General features: G+C 44.2%; 1 protein-coding gene across 1 annotated transcript; it reads right to left on the reverse strand.

Annotated features, from left to right (window-relative positions):
- Positions 1-1,677: 1,677 nt before the first annotated feature.
- Rbp2 (retinol binding protein 2) lies at positions 1,678-25,232 on the reverse strand. Its single transcript, XM_020180171.2, has 5 exons — positions 25,067-25,232; positions 21,709-21,893; positions 9,616-9,794; positions 3,420-3,521; positions 1,678-1,898 (listed from the first exon to the last, which is right to left on the reverse strand). Exons 2-5 carry the CDS (start codon positions 21,779-21,781, stop codon positions 1,848-1,850), a joined length of 405 nt encoding a protein of 134 aa, XP_020035760.1. The 5' UTR covers positions 21,782-21,893; positions 25,067-25,232; the 3' UTR covers positions 1,678-1,847.
- Positions 25,233-26,030: the final 798 nt, after the last annotated feature.

The following is a 26,030-nucleotide window of genomic DNA, read 5'->3' on the forward strand; positions in this document are numbered from 1 at the left end:
GATACAGTTCCCCCACATTTCTGAAGTTCATTTGGCCATGAACTTTTTCACAGAATCTTGGGTAGAACTAACATCCTCTAGAATGTGCTTTGCAGAACCTGGGATCAAAAATCCCTAAAAATCACTAAACCCTTCCTAGCACAGAGCACTACAGCTAGTCCCTTGTGGGCTTCAGGTGCTACCTCGTCCACTAGGGTTTTCTTGAGGGACAAAGGGGAGAGGTTCGTTTGAGGTTGTAGTGACTGTGGGCAAGACCGGGCAGGTGTTGATTGAGGAGAATGGAACTCCTGGGGAAGCTCTGGGAAAGTGCGGACAGAGGGTCTACATGGTTCCTTTACTCAGTTCCCTGTCTCTTCCAGGAGATGGCACCTGCCTCCCTAGCACCTCTCACTGCCTTGTTTGAGGGGCTCCTGAGGATGCCCCATCACCTTCCTGCCCACCCTCCCCCGCCCCAGCCAGCATGAAGCTCCAGTCACTCTCTTGTCATAGGAACATGGCGTACTTGCTGGGAAGCATGGCTCACCAGGAGGCCCAAGGGGTGGCCGGCCACCTGGTCAGAGGGCTTGAGCTCAGACTGGCCACATGGCTAGATTTTAGCCTTCTTATCCATACCCCAACCCCAGGATGCCCAGGGTCAGTGAAAAGTTCTGACCATTCAAATTATACCAAGGTGTGCTAACCCCAAGTGCTGTCCCTCTTAGGATAACCTTGCTGGTCAAAGGAAATGCTTGCCTCAGAGTGGGATTCTAGGATCTTTGCAGTAGGATGAAGGAAATGACCTTGACCTGCAAGACCCTATGGACCCAAGTTCCCATAAGCAATCCCTCATAAATCCATCCCCCGTCAGTCTAAGTGCACCATTCCTGGTGTGTGTGTTCAGCAGGAAAATACAGTTCTGCTCCAACTAATGACCTAATGGCTGCTGAGGTATTGACCTACCTATCACTACTGAGCATGCACTCACCTGGACCCAGGGGGTAACTTAGCATAAGCAAAGCTAGGAGGGACTGAGCCCTCACCACGTGCCAGGTCCCAGTATGTATATTAACTTGCTGACTGGTCACAGTGACCCAGTACAGGGGATGCTGTTTTTGTCTTCTCCATTTATAGTGGAGGGAAATGAGGACAGAAGGGGAAAATGATATGCCCATGAACACCCAGCTAAGAAGTAGAGTGGCAGGACTTGAACTCATGCTGCCTGGCACAGAGCCTATAGTGCCTTGCATGGGTGGAGGGTGAGAAGGCAGAGTAGGGCTGAACAGACCTGTGCTCACTGACCCTCTCTGTAGTGCAGGGTTGAAGGTCAAGGGCCATGAGCAGCTAGTACTGTGGTAAGGCTCTGGGGGCAGCTCTGTGTGGTCTGCTCAGGGCAAGGCACAAACTGGAAGGTAAATATTTCTTAAAATAGAATGTTAAAAAATTCATGAGCTACCTGTCCAAAGGAATGTGTCTGGAATGGGGAATGTTCAAGAATCAGTTTGGGGTGTTGTGATAAAATAGTTCCCCATCCCTGCCCAACAAAAAAACTAATAAAAAAGAAATACAATAAAATAAAATCAAACAAATTAACAACGAACAAGAAAGCCATGAAAAAACTCTGGCAGGCTTCTCTGCCAGTGCATAGAAAAGGCGATACAAAGGTTTTCAACTCATTGGGTGATTTTTGTTTTTCCATTTATTACCACATTTCCAAGGGGGAAGAATATGCTTGTTACTGTTACAAACACATTCTGTTAAAACCCATCCAGGTGACTTCATCTGGCTCTGTCAAGAATGGAAGGGTCCCCACACTGCTTCCTAGAGCCAGTAGAGAACTCTGCGTGCTTGGCAGGCCTCCCATGTGGCCATCACTTCTTTTTGAATACTTGTCTGCACAACTGGTCACCACAGGTCAGCTCCTGCAATGTCAGAAAGTGAAGGCATGGTTAACAAGGTCAGCTTTCCTCCTGCCCAGAGCCCTGGCCCTTTGGTGTCTGGGGTGGGTGGTGGAGTTGGAAAAAGAGGACACTTAGTCATTCTGGGTAAAGTGCATCTCACAGGCCCAATCAGCTGGCATGCCCTACAGGTAGCAATAATTTGATTTTGACACTTGAATTGAGCTTGAACAACTATAAAAATGAAAAATGTAAAGAAATGACCCTCTTGGGCCGGTTTCTTCTAATCCCATGATTAAAGCAACATCACCTAATTTTTAAGAGGTGGGAAATAACCAGGAAAGGAAGGACCTGGTGTCGAGAAGCGTTAGGCAGGTGGGAGTCTGGGAGGAGGAGGGCTGGTGAGATGCCTCTCCTCCCAGAGGGCTTTTTGGGCTCTGGTGTTAGAACATTGGCTGGCTATGGTACAGACAGTCATAAGGTGTGAGCTGCAGAAAGGCTCCCCCAGGTCTGTATGGGCAGGTGACAAGGAACTGCTTTTCATCCAGGTAGAGAGAGCCCCAGGGCTTATCTGCACCTCACATACCCTTGAAGGAGGAGGGAAAGCTAGTGTAAGGGAAGACCACCATGCTCACATCTTAGTCATAGGTACCATTGGGAACTAGTGCTACAATTAAAAAATCCATCATCCAAACCAGAGCAAGTAGAGAAAACGGCCAGTGGAAAACACAGGGACTGCCTCCCATATATCATCTGCTAAATAAAGATCTTAGGTAAAGTAAGGATGGCTCTGATGGGCACCATGGAAACCTGAATATGAACACCAGAGGCAGGCACCTGCTGGACTCCATAGTGAGTGAATGAATGGAGATTCAGTCACCTGTCATGAATAAACCATTCATTTAACAAATGTGTGGCTGGTTGCATAAAGGAGCAAAAAATGTTTCACTATTTGAATACTTGGCCCATAAATTGTCTTGAGTATTAAAAAACAACTTAAGTTGTCCAGACAATTTATTTAAGGCCATCAGCCATTGTTCTATTATTCTGTTCTAGTAACAAGTCAACCTAAAATATTTTGGGGTCAGGAAGACTAGGTCTCAGAATGACAGGCCAGTGCAATTCCCAGGCCCAGCTGCCCCTCCCCTCTGCAACCTACCATACCTCTTTCCCTGCCAGGCTCCTGTAATTGAGAGAGGAAGACCTGGTCCTGCCTCCTCCAGGGCATCTTAGTTCTGTGGCTCACATTTCTCCCCAGCTGGTCTTTAACAGGTTCCCTGCATTTCTCCTTGGATCTAGGCTTCCTAACTCAGCACTTTAAACTTTCTTTTTAATTGCAGCCGTTCACAGAAACAGCCATATAGATTTCTTGTTAGAGTCCCCTGAGCCAGATGGGAATGGCTTTCTGACTATATGACCACACACGATTGGCTGGAGCTCAGGAGAGGAGTGCAGAGCCATTTTTCTTGTCAAAGCACCTGGCCAGTTGACCACTGGAGTTTATGTGAGCACAGTGGAAGGGGCTGTACAGACCCAAGAACTTACCAGGTACAGTTTGTCTCCCTCAACCCACTGCTTCCAGCCTCGGTTCTCCTTCTCTCCCTTCTGCACAGCCACGAGGACATTGCCTTCCCAGGTGATCAGTGTCTACAATGACAGATGCCCAGGCAGATCAAGAGACTGAGCAAAACCTGCAGGTGAATTCCTGTAGCCACAGGGTAGAGCCCTGGCCTCAGTGTGCCAGATCTTTCCAATCTCACTTGGCATGTACACTCTATTCAGGCTCCCTCTGCCTCCCTGCCCCAGCTGGGGTTTCAACGCAGGCCTTTGAGCTTGCAAAGCAGGCATTTACAAAGCAAGTGCTGTACCACTTGAGCCACACCCCAGTCCATTTTGCCCAGGTTATTTTGGAGATGGAGGTCTTGTGAACTATTTGCTTGGGCTGGCCTTGAACCATGATCCTCCTGATCTCAGCCTCCCAAGTAGCAAGGATTACAGGCACGGAGCCACCGGCACTTGGCCCCTCTGTTCCTTTCTAAGGAATTTTAGTCTATCAGTTTTTTTGTAAGGTAAAGACAGCTTTTCAAATCAGGGTGGGGGAGGGATGAGAGGATGGGGGTTAAGATGATAAATTCAACTATTAACAATGTAAAAATTCTAGAAGGGGAAAATACCTCAACGTCAACAGGTAAATAACAAACTGGGACAAAGAATTGTAATATATCAGTAAAAACCCAGTTTTCTTATATATAAAGGACTCCTTTAAATCAATAAGAAAAAGATCATTAATCCGATAGTTGATGTCAACAAAGGATATAACCAATAGCTTACAAGGGGGATTAAAAATCCCTGCCAGATGGATTTTAAACATAAATAAAGATATTCAGCTTTGTTTGTAGTAAGATCAATGCTAATAAAACTTCTTTTCAGATACAATTCATGGTGTGGTCAAAGGACAAAGAATTTGGAAATACACTGAGTTGGATGGAGGGTGTGTGCACAAGTAGGCAGTTATACATGGCAGGTGGGAACAGAAATCTTTTTTGAGGGCAATTTAATTTTACTTTTCAAAATATAAAATTGCATGTACTCTTTGACCTAGAATTCTACTTCTGCAGATTATTCCGACAGGAGTCACATTGTGAGGACCATCCACTGTAGGGTGGAAATAAAGGCAGGGAGGCTTCCTACTCAATTAGGGAACAGCCCACATGGCTCCAGAGGCCAGTCTTCTCATCTAGAAGGAGGCTGAACCTTCTCCTGGTCCTCCAGGCAGCTATGCCAACTAGTTAATTGCACAGGGACAGCAGCAGCAAAACTCATGACAGACTAAAGTTGAGCTGGTCAGTAGGTTGGAGAAACCTCAGGCCTACTGACACTGAAGAGCACTCAACTCCCTGTGCACATATTTGCAAATTACTCTTCTTTTCGTTCCTTACTTTCCTTCCTAATATGTGCCCCGGTACTGTCAGCATGACCTCCAGGGAGTCTTCCAGGGCCTCCCACTTCTGTGCTTGCTCATGTACCTGCTGAGAAGATGGCTCCATTCCTGGGTACTTGTGTTAGTGCCAACCTTCCTTGGGAATGACCCTGACACCAGTGGTTTTCTTCCAAGTACACACACACCATGTTGTGCCTTAATGAATAATGTTATGCCAAGGACCAGACATGACTTTTCTCTATGTGTTGGAAACTCAGCTGGTGATAAACTGACCTATGGGTCTTTTTCCCTACTGTCCTCGTGTATCGAACAAATCTGTTTTCTACAAATTGTTTAATCTACCTATTTCTAAAATAATATTTGACCTTGACCACAGTGTATACTTTATGTATAATTTTATTCCTCCTCATTTTACTCCCCAGTGCACCACCACACTGTTTGTTAGTGCAAGGGACTGAAAGCTTCATAAATTCTGTCAGTGGGTGGCTGGTTAAATGTGATGCAGTTCTTCTCTGCTATGCAGTCATAGGAAGAATACAGCCACAGTGTATTGTTTGTTTAAAAAGCAAGGTGCAGAGCAATGTGCATAAAACAAGAGAGTGAGCTGGGGAGTATGGGTGCACACATATATTTGCAAGTGTTCTCTGCAAGGAGGTAAAAGAAACTCTTAGAGATTGTCCCTGAGGAGGGACCAAGCCAGGGCCCAGGATGGGAATGAAATTTCTCTTTTACTGTTTAATGTTTTTTAACCATCTGCAGGTGATAATATTCCCTAAGCTAATTTAAAAATAAAATTCTACATGTTTTCTAAAGGAAAAAAATAAGTCTCCTCCTCCTTCAGGGCCATTTTAAGCCTCCCATCTTTGAAGGTCTTATAGAAGCTCAAGTTATCGGTTGCTCTCCTTGCTCTTCTGGGAGGGAGGACTGTCTGGAATACTCATTTGCTGTTACTCATCATTGGCTTTGAACTCTGGGTTCCTTCCTAACTAGATAGTGCAGGACTACTGTCTTCTATTCAGGCAAGGATTGATCTTTGGCTTTCCCTACTTTCATATTGCCTTGCACCTGATGGTTCCTTGTATGTGTCAATTGAATTGGCTTCTCTCTCCCTCAAAAGACAATAAGCTCCAGGTGAGAAAGACGACACCACTGTTATTTCTGCAACAGCAGCACAGTGGGCAGCATTGCTGAATGAATCTGTGGTTGAACGGCTTATTGCAGCAGAATCTTGAGGTAAATCAACCTCACTCTTGCTTTAGAGGAAAGAGGTCCCATTACAGGTACCCCAGTGACCTTCATGGTGGCTGTGATATAGTCGTTTTCTACTTGTCTATCTTTCCCATGAGGTTGAGATCCCTGAGGACAGGAAAGGGGGCTCTGATTCATCATTTTACCTCTGTCTTCTGTCATAAGCCTGGCATGGAGTAGGGACTTAGCAAATTTTGCAGAAAGAAGGAAGAAGCAAAATTTTACTGCATGGAGGCCCATCTTAATATTTTATTTTAGTAACTCATATTGGCAGCAAGGTTAACAGTTATTCTGACCCTTAAGTAAATTGGTTACTAATGAATCATGCCGATACTTCCAACACTACACACTTACTCTAACATGAAACAGACAACGAGAAGCAGAAAGAAGAGAACGGTTAAGTGAGCCCAAATCCTACAATTCAGTTTGCTTTTACTGGCTGCGCTTCACCTGTTTTTTTTTTTTTTTTTTAACCTGTGAGATTTTAAAAACAGACTCAACTGCTTTATAAGGACATAGGTGAGGAAACCATTGATTCTGAAGGTACGGGTGAAGAGGGAGCTTGCTCCAAGGATGAGCAGGTTTTAAAATGAAAGCAGGAATCTGGGTCCCACCACCATTTCCCCTCTCAGGGAAAGTTAGATTAGATAGATACAGGTCTGTATCAATGTTCAACTTGTGCAAGTTGGATAACTACGCTATAGGTATATAAGAAAACATCCTAATTCTTTGGAAGCATGTGCTTTCAAAGGGGTTGCATCAGATTGTCTGGGAAACAAATGTATGTTAGAGAAAGAGCATCTAAAAATAGGAAAAAATATAACAATAGGTAATTCTTGGTGAAGAGCATGCAGGTGTTCTGTTCTATTCTTGAAACTTTTCTGGAAATTTGAAACACTCTCCAAAATGTTCTAAAGAAAGGAAAATAACTCTTTTTTTTGTTGTTATTTTTTTTGGGGGGTGGGGCTTGAACTCAGGAACTCATACTTGCTAGACAAGAACTCTATTACTTGAGCCATGCTTCCAGCACTTTTTGCTTTATTTATTTTTGATGGGGTCTCCTACTTTTGCCACAGCTGGCCTTGGACTATGATTTTCCTACCTCGGCTTCTCAAGTAGGAAGTGGGATTACAGGCACGTCCCACCACACCCAGCCCCTAAACAGATCTTTAAATTAAGGGGATTGGAAGTTTCTGTTACCATGCTTAGATGTTCCCCATATGAGTTCCTCCAACCCCCTGCAGTGCCTGCCTCCTTCTCTGGCAGCCCCTGAGTCTGTCTTCTAGGTGGAGGCAGTCCCCCTAAGCCCGTTGCCCCTCCTCTGGGTTCTCCCCCCTGCTTTCAGCATCACAGCGGCACTATAGACAACCGCCTCTGTCTAGCCTGCTCTCCTCAGTCCTTACAGCCCGATCCAGTTTCAATCATATTTTTATTGAAATATAATTCACAGACCATGAAATTCACTATTTTAAAGTAACAATTCAGTCTTTTCCTGATGATGGTTGTGTAACCCTCATCACTGTCTAAGTCCAGACAATTTCATCACCTCAAAAGTTTCCCTGTACCTATTAATGGTCACTACCCTAAACCTCTGTCCCCTTTCCCCTGGCTCTATGAATTGGCCTATTTTGGACACTTCAGATAAATCATGCAATGTGTGGCCTCTGATGTGTGGCTTCTCTCACTTAGCATATTTTCCAAGTTCAAGTTGTCATGGGAACCAGCACTTCATCCCTCCTCATGACTGTATGATTCTCCACATGTATGTGGATAGTAATTACTTCTTTTCAGTTTACTTTGAGATAGCTTGTGTATTTTTAAAAAGGGATTTAAACCCTCTGAAACAAGTGAGGATAGGAAGCGAGGAACATATATGCCCCACAGAAAGGACAGAGGGGGTCTCTGGTCCCCTTAGAGAAGAGTTCACACCATGTTAGATGTAGTTTCATCTCTCCGTCTGGGAGCTGGCACAGAACTTGGAACTTCAGGGCCCTATGGGCTGTGGCCACCTCCCCTCCCCACCTGTCCTCTGGGGAGTTCTTCTGAGGGCTCCTGAGGGTGAACTTGACAAATGGAGTTCTGAAGGAAAAGACCACGAAGAATGAGAACTACTGCACACGTCCACATCCATTCTGGTTCAGGCATGGGAAGCAAATGGTCCTGAGGACCTGCTCTGTACTGTTATTCTCATGGGAACAGACTTTTGTCCAGCTGGGCAAACTGTCTTGGGTGCATCTCATCCCATGGATCATGTGTGTGTGTGTGTGTGTGTTAACCCTGGCTTTGGCTTTCTGTTGCAAACAGGACACAAGCCGTGGAAGAGGGTTATCTCTCTCTGTAGGGCTAACCATGATCCTGAAGACAGAAAAGAGAATAGAAAGTGGAAATGTGGAAGAAGGGTACCCATTGACACATAGAATCCTGTAAAGTCAAGAAAGGCAGGAAGGACATGATTTATTTCAGGAAGATCAAGTTCTCTACTGTCAAAACTGATAAAGAACAAGTCAGAGAGGACAGGCATGACTTTCAAGAATCCATGCCCCAAACTGGAAGGAGGAGGAAAATGAATCACTTTGAACTGATTTGATTGCAACAGTAGAGTGATGCAAAATCCCCAGGGACAAATTTTCCTATCAGTCCTGATGTCTGATGAATTGATTTTTCACCCATACTTCAGAAAAGGTTCATGGATCCAATATCCCCTCAGGGAACGATTCTACAAATGGATATTCCAGGGCCTGGAAGCTTCTGCTGTCTTATGCCAGGACTGTTCTGCTGAAAGAATTTCCAAAATGTTTTTCACTTTCCCCTTCTTCTTCAGCAAAGAGCCTAGATTGTAGTTCTACTGAATTTCCTAGCTTATACCCTGTAAGTTAAGACAATGATAAGACAGAAGCCACCAACTTGCCAGAGACATTTCCAAGTTAGTAGGACTGGGTAAACCTGACTTCAGTTAGTCCACTGTGTCATTTGTTGTTGATGAAAGTACATCATGATTTTCTAAGAAAAATTGTGCCAGTTGAGATCACCTAAAGTTGAGATATTTCATATAAAAGCATCTTAATTCTCAACATCTCTTGAAAAGAAAACAAAGATCCGAGGGGGCTGGCTGAGTGGCTCAAGTGGTAGAGCACCTGCCTAGCAAGAGTGAGCCCCTGAGTTCAAACCCTAGAACCACAAAAATAAAATAGTAAAAGAAAACAAAAATCAGGCACCATCAGGCCTCATCCCTCCACGGTGGTGTTGGCTGCCTCTTTCCGCAAAGAAAGTTACCATCTGTGCCTAGGACGCTCCAACTTGACCAATTTGCTCTGCCTACATGACCGTGCAGTCTATGGGGTCCCCGCCTAGATCCTGGAGCATTGAGGTCTCCCTAGTCTGCTTCTTCCTACTCAGATTTCAATAATTGTTCATTGACAGCATCATTAAATCCATTCTGATCCTGCCTGTCTAATCTTTCCTCGTCATTTCTATCATCTTTTCAATGTGAAGCCAAAACCCAGCCCCTGTACAAAGAGCATGCCAGTGAAATCCTCCAGCCCACGGCAGTACCTTGACATGTCGGTTGTCCAGGCTCTTTGTGTGTTCATCAAACTCCACCCCGACAGTGAAATCCACGTCATAGTTGCGGAACGTGCTGTTGGTTTTTGTCTTGAAGTTATCGCCGTCTTGAACAATGATCTTTGTCTGAGTCAGACGTACTGCGATCTTGCGGGTGGCAAAATCAATATCTGTTGGCATAGAGAGTAGTGGAGGTTATGAAGTGCTCAGCCAGACTCATTCATTTCTCTAACAAGGCCAAGCACTCAGGGCCCGAGACACAGACCGTGGACAGGCCACATTTCTTTGCTTAAGTGAGAAGCAAGAGTTGTCTTACTCATAGTTGGGTTGGGCACGTCAATTGCTGGGAACCAGAGGATTCTCTTGGCATGTCCCCAGGATCCCTGGTGGGAGGGAGACATAACAGTGGAATCTCAGAGGAGTTGCAGCTCCCAACAAATGCGTGTACACACACACACACACACACACACACACACACACACACGCACCTGTGGACACAAACACATGCACCCTCACACCCATGCACACCTCCACCAGAGCAGTTCCAGTTCTGGCCAACACACAATTCTTCCAAGAATTTGCTGTGAAGATTTCATGCTTTAAAAGAGAAAACACTTGGAAAGTCACCCGTCTCAAGCACAGGTAAAGATGAAATTTGCAAATGTCCATAGCAGGGAGAGATACTTATAAACTTCCTTAAAAAAAAAATTAGTGGTACTGAGGTTTGAACTCAGGTCCTGGGGCTAAGTAGAATGTCTAGGAAGTGCTCCATCACTTAAGCCATCCTCCAGCCTTTTTTGCTGTAGTTAATTTTTCATACAGGGTTTGGTGCTTTTTGCCCAGGCTGGCCTTTGACTGAGATTCTCCTACCTATGCTTCTTGCATCGTTGAGATTACAGTAACTACCAGTAACACCCTGCTTGTTCTTTAATTTGATGATTCTGGGGTTTGAACTCGGGGCCTTTTGCTTGCTAGGTAGGTGCTTTACCACTTGAGCCACTCCACCAGCTCCAGCTGGTTCTTTGAGGGATTCTTGCTAACTTTTTTGTCTGGGCTGGCCTCCAGTTCTACTTCCAAAGTAGCTGGAATTATAGATGTCAGCCACTGTGTCCAGCCCCAGACTTCCATTTTTAAATCTGATGAAGCTTCCTAAGTTAGGCTGTTTTGCCTTAGTTATAAGCTCCTGGGGTAGTTGTAGGTGTGCTCTAGGCATATGCATTTGCTCAGATATTTTATTTTGTTGTTTCAAAGCAAATCTTAATAATTGTTTCCCTTTTATAAGGGAACATTCTGAACAAATCAAAGAGAAGAGTACAAGGAACCCTGTCTACTCATCCAGTTTCAACAATTATCAACAGTTTGCCCACCTACTCCAGCTATGTCTTTCATCTTTTCTTTTACTTTGCCTCCTTTTTTTTTTTTCCAGTTCTTGGGCTTGAACTCACAGCTTCATATTTTTGAAGCAGGTGCTCTATTGCTTGAGCCATGCCTTCAGCCCTTTTTGCTTTGACTGTTTTGGAGATAGGGTCTCACTTTTTGCCCAGATCAGCCTGGACTTTTATTCTCTTATATTTTAAGCTTCCCAGTATCACCGGGATGACAAGTTCACACCCAGATAATTTCCATTGAGATGGGGTCTTTTTTTAGTCCTGGCTGGCGTGGAATTGTGATCCTCCTGATTTCAGCCTCACAAGTAGCTAGGATTACAGGCATGAGACACTGGTGCCTGGCTCGTCTCCATAGTTTAAAGCAAACCGTATTCATTTCTTAGCAATATTTAGTGAGAGGGAGTATGCAATCTCCCAAGCTTTGCATGTCATGGTAAGAAACTCGGTGATGAGCCCACTTATTTCCCAACCTCTGGTTGTGCATAAAATGTCATCTAAGCCAGTCATTGTCCTGGGGATTAGATGGAGGATAGTTCTGGAACTGCCCAGTTTCTGTCCATGCTATCCATATCCAGCTCTTAGTCTTCAGCCAAATCACATTCAAATCCCTTCATGTCTATGAATTCTCTAACATTTGAATATAAACCTAAATCTGTACATTTTTTTCCCAGGTGGGTGATCATGGTGACAGCCAGGGAAGAATAAGAGAACTAATTTTATGGGGGATATAGTGAGCTGAATTTTAGGCAAAGTGAATCTGGAAACAACACTGTGGGTTCTCTTGGTAATATTTAGGGTGGGGTTTAGGCCACTCTTTAGAAACTGCCAGGTGTGGTGCCCCATGGTAGAAACTCCCTTGGGAAACCTTGCTTACTTCATTTTCCAAACAAACCTATGAGGTAAGTATTAAGTTATTTCCATTTTACAAAGGAGGAAACTGGCTCCCAGAAGATGTGTCACTTGCCCTGGGTTTTATAGTGGAGAAGCAGGAGAGATGATCTTTGAACTCAGGAGAGTCTGTCCCCAGGGCCATTCTGAGTTCCATAGGCCCTGGGAGACCTCAATTAAGCCACCTCCCTTGTGCACTTCTTGTGCTACCTAAGATACCAGTACCTTCTGACTCTTGTTGGATTTTCCCCAGAGACCCAGGGACTTTTTGAATCACCTGTTAGAAACAGATGATGTGTTTCAGGACCCTTGCATATGCTCCCTGCCCCCCACCAAAAAGCAATTGTTTTCTAGGCCCAGGGCTTTGTAATAAGTCAAAGCCGGAGTGATCACACTCTACCTCTCCTGCATGTTGACGGACAGTGCGTTTAGCTTCAACTCCGTGGCTTATGACATTGTACATGTTCACATTAGAGCCACACAGCCCACAGGCCACAGGACATGGGGGTGAAAGAAATGCTCTCTGTGCTGTTTTCTGTGCTGTGCACATTTCTAGGCTTCTTAGCCAGAATGCACAGAGCCCAGGGCTCCCCACTGTGCTTGCCAACACCTCAGTTCTAAGGGAAGTTTACTGGTCAAGTGAGTGATCAACTCCATTTTGGAAATGAGGAATGAAAACCAAGAGAAGCCTGCTTCTGCACTGCAGAATCGTGCAGCTTTTCATGTAGGAAAGAGGCTTTGTAACTCCAGGATGGGATGCAGGGTGCTGGCTTCCACAATCTTACATGGGGGACATCCATCCTGTTGGGTGTTCTACAAAACGTGATGTGGGAAGGGCTGACAAGACCCTTTCTGAGGTATTCACCTCAGGCACATTAACACTGAACCAAGGACACAACTCTGGTTCAATTCCCCCTTCTTCATGGCAACATTAGCCTGTTTTGATAGGCCTATGGAGTCAAGAATTTCTGATTTCAAAATGAATCCACCCTTTTTTTTTTCTAAAAGTCACTGGGGAGATGTCCTCCACATTCTAGTTCATATAAACATGTACTTGTTAGAGAGGAACTAGCAGGGGACTAACATGTCCCCTATTTCTCTCCTTCTACCCAACAGACACGGTGTGGCAAGTCAGGTGATGTCTGTGTGCCTAACTGCAGAGCCATGGCAGGGCACGGGGTTCAGATGCAGAAGCAGCAGAGACCAGTAACCATAATGGAGGTGTTATTAACCACATCAGGTTGTGGCAAGGAGTAAAGAAAGCTTGTAAAGAGCTTGGTGCAGTGGGTTGCAGCTGTGGCAATGGCTCCACAAGTGGCAGCTGCCATCCTTGTTACTAAGTCTGTGAGCTCACAGGCCAGTTTCCTCAGAGTCCTCCCCATCTTCCCAGATGCTCCCTGAATATTTGATCTCTGAATTCCTGCCATTCTCCTCCCAGCTCTCCAAATCTCTCGAGGCTTCGTTCCAGCCTTGCTTCCTATGGTGTATCCTGCTCTTTCCTGACTCCCTTCTCACCTGCTATCCAGGTGACATGGTTTTACCCCCAGGAAATACCTCTGGTGTTTCCCTGACTTTTTCCTCATGGTTGATTATTCTGTCCTCCTTAGTATTACCCCTATAAAGGAAAGACACTGCTGTCCCTTTACTCTGTGCCCCGCCCCAGAACCAGGTCCACGGCTCCACACACACAAGTGCTCAGGAAGTGCCATGGGCTGGTTAATGGAGGACAGTGGTTCTCAACGTGAGACCAGGGAAGTCCAGCAGTAGCGGTGCTACCTGGGAACATGTTAGAAGTGGAAATTTGTGCAAATTGCATAGCTTGGCAAATCGGGCCCTGCTTGTTCGTTCAAATTTTCCAGGGGATTCTGTGCAGATCAATGTTTAGAAATACTGATGTAAAAGATCAAGGGGGTGGGGGAGATCTGTCCTTGAGTTCCCATCTCTGTGACCTTAAGGAAATCATGACTCCTAGTCATGATAAAATGAGGAAAAAAGTACTCACTCCATAGGATTGTTACAATAAGGATTCAGTGAAAATTCTGGTGAAATACTACACACTGTAGCAAGAAGCTTGTGGGCATTCACTGCATGTTAGTTTCAACATTGACCTTGTCTGTTTGGGTCAAATAGGAATTCAGTTCAGAGTGAAATGTTCAGGTCACATTTATGCACTCTTACGGCCATCTGCCACCCCATGGAGCAGTCACCTGGTGGCTGATCCACTCCTCACTCTATCCACAGCTGTCACATGGGCTCTGCATCCAGCGTGGCTGGATCAGCTTCCTTCCTCTGGAGTTTGGTTGATGAGGAGTCCTGCTCAGTTTCCCTGTGCTGAGGTCCCAGCTGAGCTAAACCACACTGCAGGAGGCATCATTAGGAATTGGGAAAAGGAGAGCAGAGGAATAAAGAGCAGTCCAGGCCATCTACTAAGGAAATTATAGAGGAATCTAGAAGTGAAGTGTTCCTTAGCAAGCAAGTCTATTTGCACTCTGTGCATGTGAAGATTGAGCCCAGGGACTCGGAGGGGTGAGTTCAGAATCACCCAGATATACAACAGTCTCCCTACAAATATGGCCTGTTTGTCATTCACAACTAAGGCCCCCTAATAACAATTATTGCTTGTCCCTGGTTGCCTAGAGAGGTAGATTACAGCTTAAAAAAATGCCCAGTGCTGAAAGAACTGGTTTGTCCTGGAAGCACCATCCCTAGTCAATCTTTCTGACCAGTGCTGGGGGAATCTTATTAGGGGCTCTATGCAAATGGAATCAAGCATCACTTTCCTTCCAGTTGAAAAATGGCTTGGCCTCTTGGCCACCCTTTAGCATTTGCACAAGCCAGTTAATCATGTCACCTCTGCTGTACCCGAGGGAAGGGAGCCAAATATTCTTCTGGTAGATTCTTTGCTGGATATTTCTAATCAAAAGGGTTTAAGTATAGCTGTAGAACACACACATAATCACATACACACATTACCCAAACACTTCCTCTTTGAACTTTGCAGAGACGATTATTTTTCTGATATGATATTTTAACACCAGGGTTATCAAGTATATTTTGTCTGCTTTTCTGGATTAAAGATACCTCTGACCTGATTTATAGCCAGGTGAAATGAATTTCTATCTCAGAAGGAAAGGTCCAAAGACAAGCTATTTCTGAATAATATATATGGCTTATTGCTACTGCAGAAAAAAAAACAACAACACTGAAGTGACTTTATTAAAGCATACTATTCATAACTGCATTTTGAACAATGCAAGCCATAAACTTGAAATACGAGTGTGCTACTCAACATTAAAATGCTTTGTAATGTGCTTGTGAGAAAAACTAAAGTTGCAAGCTAAAAGGGCAGGTGCTCTTTGTAAATTAAATAGCAGCGATGTGCCTGTATTCATCAAAGGAAACCCAAGAACCATTCAAAGTATAGCTTCAATGGGCTTTGAAACTGAACTCTTTAATTCTCAAAGTATTGGCACTTTCAGGCAATTGTGAGAAGAAAACTGGAAGAGCAACCTTCACCCTTTTCCCACATCATTTCCTCTTCCATAGAACACATTTAGAGAGGAATTAGACTCCCCCCATCACCCAATGAATCTGCCTCCTCCTCTTACTACCTCCTGGACATCAGAGGCAGGATGGAAGCCTCGGGGTGCTCCCTGCTCGCTGTGCCTTCCTCCATGTCCCCACCCTTAGTCTAGTGCTCACTGCTGGGATGGGGGTCGAGGTGGAGGTGCTGCCAGCACTTGCAAAAGGGTTCTTGCACCTATCATTGTCATCTGGCCTTTTTCTACCTCTCAGAACTTGCCCATTTGAAAATCCAACCATATACTACATGGTTCATGATAAGGTGTGACTTTGTTGAGTTGTCAGCAGCAGCAGAAATCCAGATTTTGTGAAATAAATTCATCTATGGTCATCAAACATTCATTTGTTTTTACCCAGAGACTCTAAGTGACCCTGTTACAATCTTTCTGCGAGTCTTGCCTCTCCATTTGGTGTCTCCATCCCCACAAGCTTTGCTCAGGATGAAACTCCTCTCCTCTACCCCTGTGCATAGTACCCAGTGTAGAATAGTGCTGTGGAGGGCTTGGGTATTAGGGGAGTCAGACTGGGATCCTGTCTGGGCTCTTCCATTTCCCAGCTCCACAGTCCCCAGGCAAGTCCCCTCACATCTCTCTCATCTCATAAAATGGAAATCATCCCTCTTTCTTCATTTCTGACTATACCCCAAGCTCTAGATCTTACATCAACATGTCAATTTTCCAACTTCACTAAGATGTATAGTGAGCATCTGAAACCAAAATAAGCCAAACAAAATCTTGAATGCAACTCCTCTTTGCCTAGGGCCCCTACCCAAACTCACTCTTCCCCAGTCTTAAGCCAACAGGATCACCATCTTCCCAGTAACTCAGGTCTAAACCAGGGAGCTATTTTTGTCTTCTCCATTTCCTCTCACTTCATCTTCATCTGCAGGTCCCCTCAGCTTTATCTCCAAAATATATGCTGTGCCTGTCCTCTCTTCGCTAGCCTTATAGGTACTATGCTAGTTCAAGCCCAAACCATGACTATTTTCTATCCAGATAATACAGCAACCTTCTAATGGGTTTCTCTGTCTTACCTGCCTATGATTCATTCTCCACACTGTAGCCATAACGAACACGAAGAGGATAGCTTCCATCTTCCCATCATAGAGTGCTTGGTCTGACCTCTCCCTACCTTTCTGCCTTCTTCTCCTTCACCTTCCACCTGTTTCCTACAGTCCCAATATCCCAGCCTTCCTGTGGTGTGCCTTCTTGAACACACCCAAAGCATTTGATCCCGTTACCTGTGACACTTCTCAGCCTAGTACCTTGGGTCCCTTGTCACCTGCACAGATGTCTTTCCCTAACTACCCATTGTTCTTCACTCCATCATATTTTTTATTTTCTTTAAAGCACTTAGCACTACCTAAAATCATCTTAAACTGTGTGCTTACTCTGTCTCCTGCACTAGCAGGTCAACTCTATGAGGGTAGGGAATGTATGTCCTTATTCCACTCTCTCACCAATGCTCGGGACATTCCCTGATGTGTCACAGGTGCTCAACATGTTTGTTGGAAACTGGATTAACTAAAATGAAGTAATCAAATCAAGCTCTCACTTGATACTTGCAGCATGACAATAATGTATACTTTTGCTCACTGCTGATAGTCATTGCACGTTTCTATACAGGCAAGGGGTTGGGGGTGGAGCTTAGTGGTAGAGCACTTGCCTAGCTTGTGCAACCCTGGGTTCCATCCCTAACACAAAACAAAACCATCAGGATGGGCCTTTGCACATTGCAGATGTTTGGGAAGTATTTCCTGTAGAGACCACTCAGAAGGGAGCCGTTTGACTTTGATCTCTAAGGCTACCACTTTCCTAGGGCAGCATTGCAGAGACCCAGCAGAACTGTTTGCACTAAGTACTGCTCTTTTAAATCTGTGTATGATACTTTAAATGAGAATAAAGTATTGTAGAAGATAGTCCTGACCTTCTTTTGTAAATTAAGGGAAGAATGGGGTTTTCCCCAAGATTAACAATTTATGGAATAAAAGGCAATCTAAATTTGACACTATCCAAGTAATTTCTGATATACAACACCACCTCCACTGATTAAAGTCATGTGATGGTTTTTCATTTGCTAGACTGACTCCTCCCTGCCTTTTCCCCACCTGATCACCACATTTAGTCTTTCTGGTCTGGTCATCTCATATCCACCCCTCCTCTGCACAGTTCTTTCCATCTTCCAGGGCCATTCAAAAACTCTTCAGTTCTGTGACAGTCTCTGCTGGTCTTTCCACTCTAAGGCTGTCATGAGAAAGCGATGGCATCTTTCTTTTCTGCACATACTCCTTCCTTAGAGCCTCTCCTTTCAGGATGAAGTTCATGTGCGGTACACCACCTTAAACCTCCTGCTGCCTCTCAGACTCTCTTCAGCTCCAGCAGGATAACTTCTTCTGGATCCCCAAGCTCATGCCTTTGTAGAAGCCCACAGTGTGGAGTGCATGGACACTCCATTCTTGTTCCAAACAAAACCTTACCCATAACAACTCTGGAAGCCTTCACTGTGTCATGGACTGTAGCTCCTTCCATCACGTTCCCATGCACACACACACTTCTTGTTGGTATTGTTTTGTGTGACTCTACCCCTTTTGGGTCCAAGGCATGGATAGCATCACTTGCTGCCCTGTCTATGGTAGATTATATTTTTCTTAAATGACTGTATCTTATCCTATACATCATTTTTTCAATGTGTCTTTTTGACATTGTTCCTATGGAAGGCTGGGGTTTCTGTTGCTTTGCTTTGAAGGAAGGTGGAGCCTGCCTTCAACACTTGGACTGATAAAATGCAGGGGAAGTGATGACCTGTTGATTTCTGAAGCTAGGACATATCACACCACACATCTTCTGCCTCTTCTCTTTGGACTCAGCCAGTGTGTTGTGAGGATATGAGGCCATGTGAGGAGACCAAATGGAGAAGTTGACAGCACCAGCTGAGGGATCAGCTGCCGGTTTCCAAACATACATATGGATGAGGGAACCTTTAAGATGGCTGCAGCCCCAGCCACTGTCCAATTGCACGGAACTAGAGCCCTTGAATGAGAACCACTAGGCAGAATGCACTCAGCCCCAGAGTGATAAAAGGTAATGAACAGCAACTGTGGTTGTTTCAAGCCACAACATTTTGAGGCAGTTTTTCTCACAGTGACATCATTTGTGCATGACTGTCACTTGGCAGTCTGCACCAGTTTGATCTCCTTAGGAACAGACAGCAGCTTGACTCTGCTGCAATGACACTGTCCCCTGCTTCTATAAGTGACAGTTGAAGCTCTGCTGTAAGCTATGAGTGACTTTCCATTCTGAGCAGAGTTAATAGACTCTCTCCTGGTTTCCTTCAGGTTATAGTACCTCTTTACACCTGCTCTCCCTGGCCTTCCCATAACAATGAAGGCCTTCCTTCCACTCTTTATTTCCTGGTCTGACTTACAAAAGGACCTCAGAACACTACAAATTTCTCAGACTGAAAGAGTTCACCAGATGCCTTCCTTAACATTAGGCAAAAGTTCAGGGTTCTTAGAAAATATCACGTGTCTGAGAAGGCAAGGGAGGAGGTGCCCTTGACTGACCCTTGGCTCTCACTCTGAACTCTTAATGACTTTGATAATTTGAGGTAAACCCAAAGGTTGCCATGATGTGTCATTCTGCTGAGGCTGGTAGTTGGGTCATATGGGGAGGGTAGCATGTGGAATGAGTCACTGGGCTAGTGACAAAGCCACTGTGCCACCGAGACCTGCTCTCAACAGTTTCTCCCTCCCTACTGAACCAACAACCAGGGCCTTGGACAGGGCCTGCTGCATGGAGTTGAAGTCTAAGCAAGTCATCTTAGGCAGGGAAAAGTGTCATATATGGTGATATTTAGACATCTGGGGATTTGCAAAGATCTCCACACACACTTTTCCTAATTGCCAAGTGTCTCTATGCTCAGAAGGGTGGGGAAGACAAGCTTCATTGACTTCCCATGTTGGGAAGGCAACCCTGCCTCACAGCCTGGGTGTAGAAGAAATAGAAAAGCTCTCCTTGGCCGCTTTTAGCAGGTTAAATGGAGGGGGAAAAACACCTCTTTTGCTTTGGGCTGTGCTTCTTGAGATTTGTCTTTAAGCACTGCCAATCCCTGCCTTACCCATGTCCTCATGGGCAGGTGACCTTGCCTCAATGGTTGGAAGATGACTCTGAGGCATTTCTGTGCAAGGCATCATGGATTTGAGATGGGGCAAGTCCCTGGGGCCCTGAGTCACAGTGGGGTATCAGCAACTGGGGAAATCAGACCCTAAGCATACCCACATTCTGCATTTAGCTACAACTATCACCTATGGTATTCATCTTAGTCTGCAAAGTGTCAATGACCTCTCTGCATGGCAGAGAGCAGGGTACAAAGAGGACAAACAGTATGCTCATTAGCAATTTAAGATGTTAAATTGCAAGTTGTAACTGAAACTCTAAGAGACAACAAGCATACAAGGAGAATTAGGTCAGTCCAAACCCTTGTATGATGGACAGATCCAAACATCACATGGAAGGTGTAAGCTGGGTGAAAGAGAAGGCTGCTTTTAGAGAGAGGATTTCTTGGAGACTGCTGAAGATACACCCTGCATCATTCTTTTCCCCCAGAGGGGAAAGAGAGTGGAAGGAATCTTGCTTCCTACATTCAGCCTGAAATGATGGGAATTAGGGGCTTACTCTGCAGAGTCACAGACTACACAGAGACTGGATTTTATACCTAAAGCCACGATAAAACTTTTTATTATTTAGGCAAAAGCAGCCAATGACACAAAGTTGCTTTCTGATGCTATTTCCTAAGCCCAACTTGTCTAGAAGCTTCCAAACAGTACTTATTAGAGTACCATCAGTGATTCAAAACCACAACTATGCCCAACACCAACTAGAGAGGCAAATATTCTCATTTGGCAGATGAGAAGATTGAGGTTCTCAAAGTTTAAAAAGGTGTGTCATGTCACAGAGAAGTCCTAGGCCCTAGCCTCAACCATGTTGACCCTTCTGGTTTGACATTCTCATCTGTATGATATAGTTCAGAATTATAGTTGTGAACTATGCCCCAAATCAATCACCCATGTATGAATTCAGAATTCCATTTCTATTGGTCACTTACTGTGCTAAAAACACAAGTACAATAGAGCAGTGGGTGGCACCCTGATGTTTACTGCCTCCTTTCTACCCTCAAGTAGATAGAGGCAAAATTCTGATAACCAGTAGGAAAAAGAAGGCTATTCAGTGCTGGAGACATATCTAAAGTGTGAAAAGAGAGCTCTAATCTCTATAAATTATGAAAACACTACAGTTCTCCTCACTTATTCACTGGTAGAAATATTTGCTAAGCTAGAAGTGAATTGCACAGAAAAAACCATTGTTCCCATTCTTGGAGAGACCTCTCATCATCTTCATATCCAAATTATTGGGTCTCTAACTCCACCTGCAGCCATTTTTTCTCATGCTGCGTGTGAGGCAGTTCTAGTGACGTAACTTCTTATGTGTAGGATTTAAAGGTGGAAAAAGTGGTAAGGAAGCTTCTCCAGGGAAGAAATAGGACAGGCAGACAAAGCTTTGCCAGTGCCTGAATCATGGGAACTGCTCTACAGCTATGAGCTCCCCTCTTTGCATATACTTCCTCTGCTGTCTAGGACTACATGTTTTTGCCAGCCCCAGAAAAGACTCACCCTGTTGCCACCTCAGGACACACATGAATAAGTGACTTTTGGCCTGGAGCCTATGTTAGAAGTCAGATAATCAAAGGGTGGTTTGAACTATATGGCAGAAGCCTCTCATCACCTTCTGTGGGCTTGATTTTCTCTAGGCTGAGAGATTTCCTATTACAAGGCTGACAAAAGAGCAAGCAGGGGTTATTATAAAAGAGCTGGTGATTGCAAGGCAGGGGAGTGACTGAGGTATCTTCTCAAGTTAGATTGTACCCCGTGTGTGTGTGTGTGTGTGTGTGTGTGTGTGTGTGTGTGTGTGTGTGTCTTCCATTTAGTCTGTGCTTCCTGTGGGTCAGGCACCATGCTAAGAACATTTTAAACATGACTTCACTTATTTTTTATACCTAACTTGCAGGTAAGGAAACAGCCTCCTGGAATTCATATGGCTTACCTGATTTTGCACAGTGTGAGGAGAGGGGATGTGCATACAGTCTGTTGAACTCCACAGTGGCACTACCTAGAGGGCAGACTGATGTCCTCCTAATGTCCCCTTCCCTTCTTAGCTGCTTTCCCCCTTACCCAGAGCCTTCATGTAGCCTTCAAAGTTGTCATTACTCTCCATTTCCCAGGTTCCATTCTGGTCCTTTGTCATGGTGGCAGCTTCTGCCTCAGTGTGGGTGTACAGTGGATGTGAAGGAGCAGGCTTCAGTGAGAATGTGTTGAAATGAGCTGTTTTTATAGCTGAGTGGAACAGGTTTATGGATCTGAATATAACAGAGTCAAAGGTCAGAAGCACAACTCAAAGGAACTTTCCTTTCCTTTGCAAAGTCCAGCAGGTCTGTGGGCAACATAGGCACAAAGTCCTGGTGTGGCCAGGCGTGCGTCCCAATGACCTCCACTATGCTCAAGGGCCAGGAGCATCTCATTTTGGACTGACTGGGCTCCAACTGAGCCCTTGGCCTCATACACATCACTCTATCCAGTTCTTGAGAACAACAAACACTCAGTGTCTACCTCACACTCATTGCAGGACACAAACACCAAGTGAGTAAAAAATGTCCCAGTTGTTGTCTAAAAGCCTATGTGAGAAAAGGGGCGGAGGGAAAAAGGGATATGGATCGCAAGTGGAAAATGAATGGAAGCAGGAGACCTGGACAGGAAGGGAACTTTGGGGATTCATCCTTCAAGGTTCATCTAGAAATGTTGCAGAGAAGGTCCCCCTCCAGACACAGATATAAGTTCTTCCATACAGCCCCCAATAGAGTACCCAAAGTTCTCTCCTGCAAGAACACAAAGAAAAACTGGCCTGGTAGGAGAGGGGACTGGGGACAAGGAAGGGACTGCTAATTGCAAGAAGCCAGGGTCTTGAGTTTTAATGGACATAGAGAAAGCTCAAATTCTTGAATTGTTACTCCTTCAGTGCAAATGTGAATTAGTCAAAATATTCCCAGATACAACCAGAGAACTTATCTATTTAGCTAGGAATCTACATGGGTTTTTAAAAACCTTTTGCCCTGAACTGACCCTGGTTTAGGGTTTGAATTTATACTTCTGGATTAGCAAAGAATGTTTAAAATAAAGAACCCTGAGATTTTAATACCTTTAGGTTGTCAGTAAAAAGTAAATGTAAAAAATTATCTGGAAAGATATACTTTCAAATCAGTCTGAACAGAATTCTCTGTGATAAAGCTATATCAAAAATGAGCTTGTAATCCAAAATTATAAAACACATGTGAAACTAATCCACCAAGAGCAAGCATCAGCAGACATAAATAATTAAATTACACTTCACGAGCTTCAGATAGTGAAATGATCAAATACAGATTATAAAATAAGCCTAAAATTACTAAGGAAAGTTACAAAGCACTTTACAGCATTTAAAACTTAAAAAGAAATAAAATAGTGTTCCTAAAAACAAATTTAAATAAATAGTTCAAGAGTAGTTCCAGGAGTTCAAAACATAGTTGCTAAAATTAAAAAGGTAATAGCTTGTCTAAACAGCTGATTAGATACAGTTGGAGAGAGAATTTATGAAATGGAAGAGTCAAGAATGTTACTCAGAAGGTATATAACAGAACAGACCATGAAAAATTTGGGAAAAAATTAAAATTCTAAATTCTCCAAACAGAAGCAAAACACAGAATACTTATAAAGGAACAATGCTATATATATATATATATATATATATGAAACTATTCGTTTCAGTTGCAGATAAAATAGGTCTAATCTGGAAATAACTCAGATTTCAATCTACAAGTTAACATACAAACACATTGTGGTATATTCATACAGTGGAACATTACACAATAGTAAAAAGGAACTCTCTCCTGATATACACCACATGGATGAATCTCATAGAATTATGTTGAGAGAAAGAAGCTTCACACAAAGATCTGATACCATCCAGTTCTACTTACACAAAACTCTATGAATGTACAAATTTAACTATAGTGATGTAAAACAGATCAGTGTTAGCTGGGTATGAGAAAAGCAGGTGGAGGTAGCCCAGGAACAGGTACAAGGGACATTTCTTGGGGAGAGAAGAAGGAAATGTTCTATAGATTGTTTGGGTTGGTGGTGATATGACAATTGTTGGAATTCAAACTCTATACATGAGATCTGTGCCTTTTTACTGTATGCAAATCATACCTTAATAAAACAAGTGCTAATTATGAATATGACTCATCTTGACACAGGCGGGGGCCACAACAAAGGGACAAAAAGGCAAACTCTTGACTCTGAACATGTTACCTATTAAAAGCATGATGCATGTTTTCTTTTGCCTCTCTGCTTGTATTCTTTCAACAGCTTTACTAGAGTTATTGGATGGTGACTATAATGGGTTAAAAGATGTGGCATCTGTGTCTTCATATTGTGTCTGTCCCCTTTGCTAACTCAACCTTTGAGTCAAACCCTACTCAGCTGTTCATGGAGATACAATGATCATCTGAAAAATGCTCTTTGTCCAAGACTATAATACAGGGTATTATAGGCCCACTGCCCACTGGAGATGTGCGAGAAGTTAGCTGAGTGATAGCAAGTGCATGTGTTCTAAGGCAGATGTACTTGCTGATTGACTTGATGTTTGAGAGAAATAAAAGCCTGTGTATTACCTTGAAAATTTAAGAGTCCACTCTGGAGCAGTGGTTCTCAAACTGGCAAGCATCAGAATCATCTGTAGGACACATCTGAACACAGGCTGCTATGCTCCATCCCTAGGGTTTCTGCTTTAATGAGTGTGGGGTGGGGTACAAGAATTTACACTTCTACTGAGTTCCCAGTGCTGTTACTGCTGCTCCAGGACCATGTGAGAATTACTGTTTCAGAGTAACAGAAATAGAAGAGGAAACCAGAGGAGAGGAAAACACAAAATCTTAATGTTTCAGAGTCAGTCATATCAACTTTTGAGTCTAGATTTTACCACTTCCTAGCAATTGGACCCGTGGACACTGACCTTCTTTGACTCATATCCATTCTCTGACTTTCAGGGTCATTATAAGAATGAAAAAAAAACTTTAAAAAAAACAAAAAACAAAAACAAAACAAACCATAAAGCTCCCAGCAGAGTTTCTGGCACATAATACGTGTTTGTTCCAAGATAGTAGCTAGGATATGGGGCTTAGCAAGTGTTTGACTTGTCATCAACCCTCAAAAAACATAGCTTCAGCAAGCTCTTCCACCCCCCCTCCCATCTATGTGTGCAGAGGATGGAAGTGGTGCTGGGGGGAAAGTAAGGGAGAGTGGATGAGAAAAGCAATGGCCACTTAACAACTCAGTCAGCAATGTCCCCTACACCTTCCAATTAAGGAAGATTGTCTGTCTTAAAATTGGTAGAGGAACCTCAATTTCAAAAGATCTGCCCTTGGCCCTCCCCGCAACTCTGTCCACCCATACTAACAAATTACATACTGAGTGATTCTGTTTCTGATTTACTTACCAGAGCCTTTGTAGAATCCCTCAGGTGACTCCCAAACCTGGGAAAAATTGTCAGCCAAACCAACCTTTCTAGGTTGTAAAGACCTTTCTGGAGACTCCAGATAGAAGTGCAGATGTGGATATCCCTGGAAACTTGGGTCTGAGATCAGTCACCCAGCTGGGAGTGAGCTCATCAAAGGTCCCAGGAACCTGTAACGCCTTCAGGAACACGTGACCACAGGAGCAGGACTCTTGGGTTGGCCCTCTGCAGTCAGGCAGCCTCTCCCAGGTCTAGCTCGCCCAGTTCCATCTTACTTTCTCCTTCCCCTTAAGGCAAGGAGTTCCCTTGGAAGGCCAAATGCTCTCAGATGGTTGCTGTCAGCGTCCAGCAGGGTGCCATCCCTTCCCCTCCTCTTGGGCAACATCCCTATGACTTGGATATCTACCCAATTGCATGTATTCACTTGGGGATGGACACCCCATCAGATTTGTCTTCACCTGGAGGCCACAGGAGAAGGGAGTTTGCTGAGCTACTGGCAACACTGGACCTTGTCTTAGTTTTTCATGTACATTGTGCCCCTTCTCCACTTTCACTCCAGAAGGCAGAGCAAAAGAGCAGGGAAGTCACAAACCCTCATTCCTCCCAGGATCCCAGAGATCAAATTGCTCTGATCCAGGAAGGGTCCCTTTGCACTATCCTTCCCACTATCTTGCAGTCAGGAGGAGATAGTGAGCCCAAAAGGGGCTGCCCCTTCCTCTCTGAGAGAGCTTTGAATGTCCTTGGAAATTCCACTCGATAGAAACTGCTTTTCCCTGACCCTTCCTTCCATTGAACTCAAGGATTGTCTGACATTGCCCACACCAGGCAAAATCTAAGTCTACTTACTTACTGTGTCTCTCCTTGAGGTTAGGGGACCACTTCCCAATGCCCATCACATGGTAGCTGAGGAAGACTGAAGTTCTGAAGACTGCTTGTCTTGAGTGTG

Source organism: Castor canadensis, chromosome 17, assembly GCF_047511655.1.
Source record: "Castor canadensis chromosome 17, mCasCan1.hap1v2, whole genome shotgun sequence".
In the NCBI taxonomy this organism is placed as follows: domain Eukaryota; kingdom Metazoa; phylum Chordata; class Mammalia; order Rodentia; family Castoridae; genus Castor; species Castor canadensis.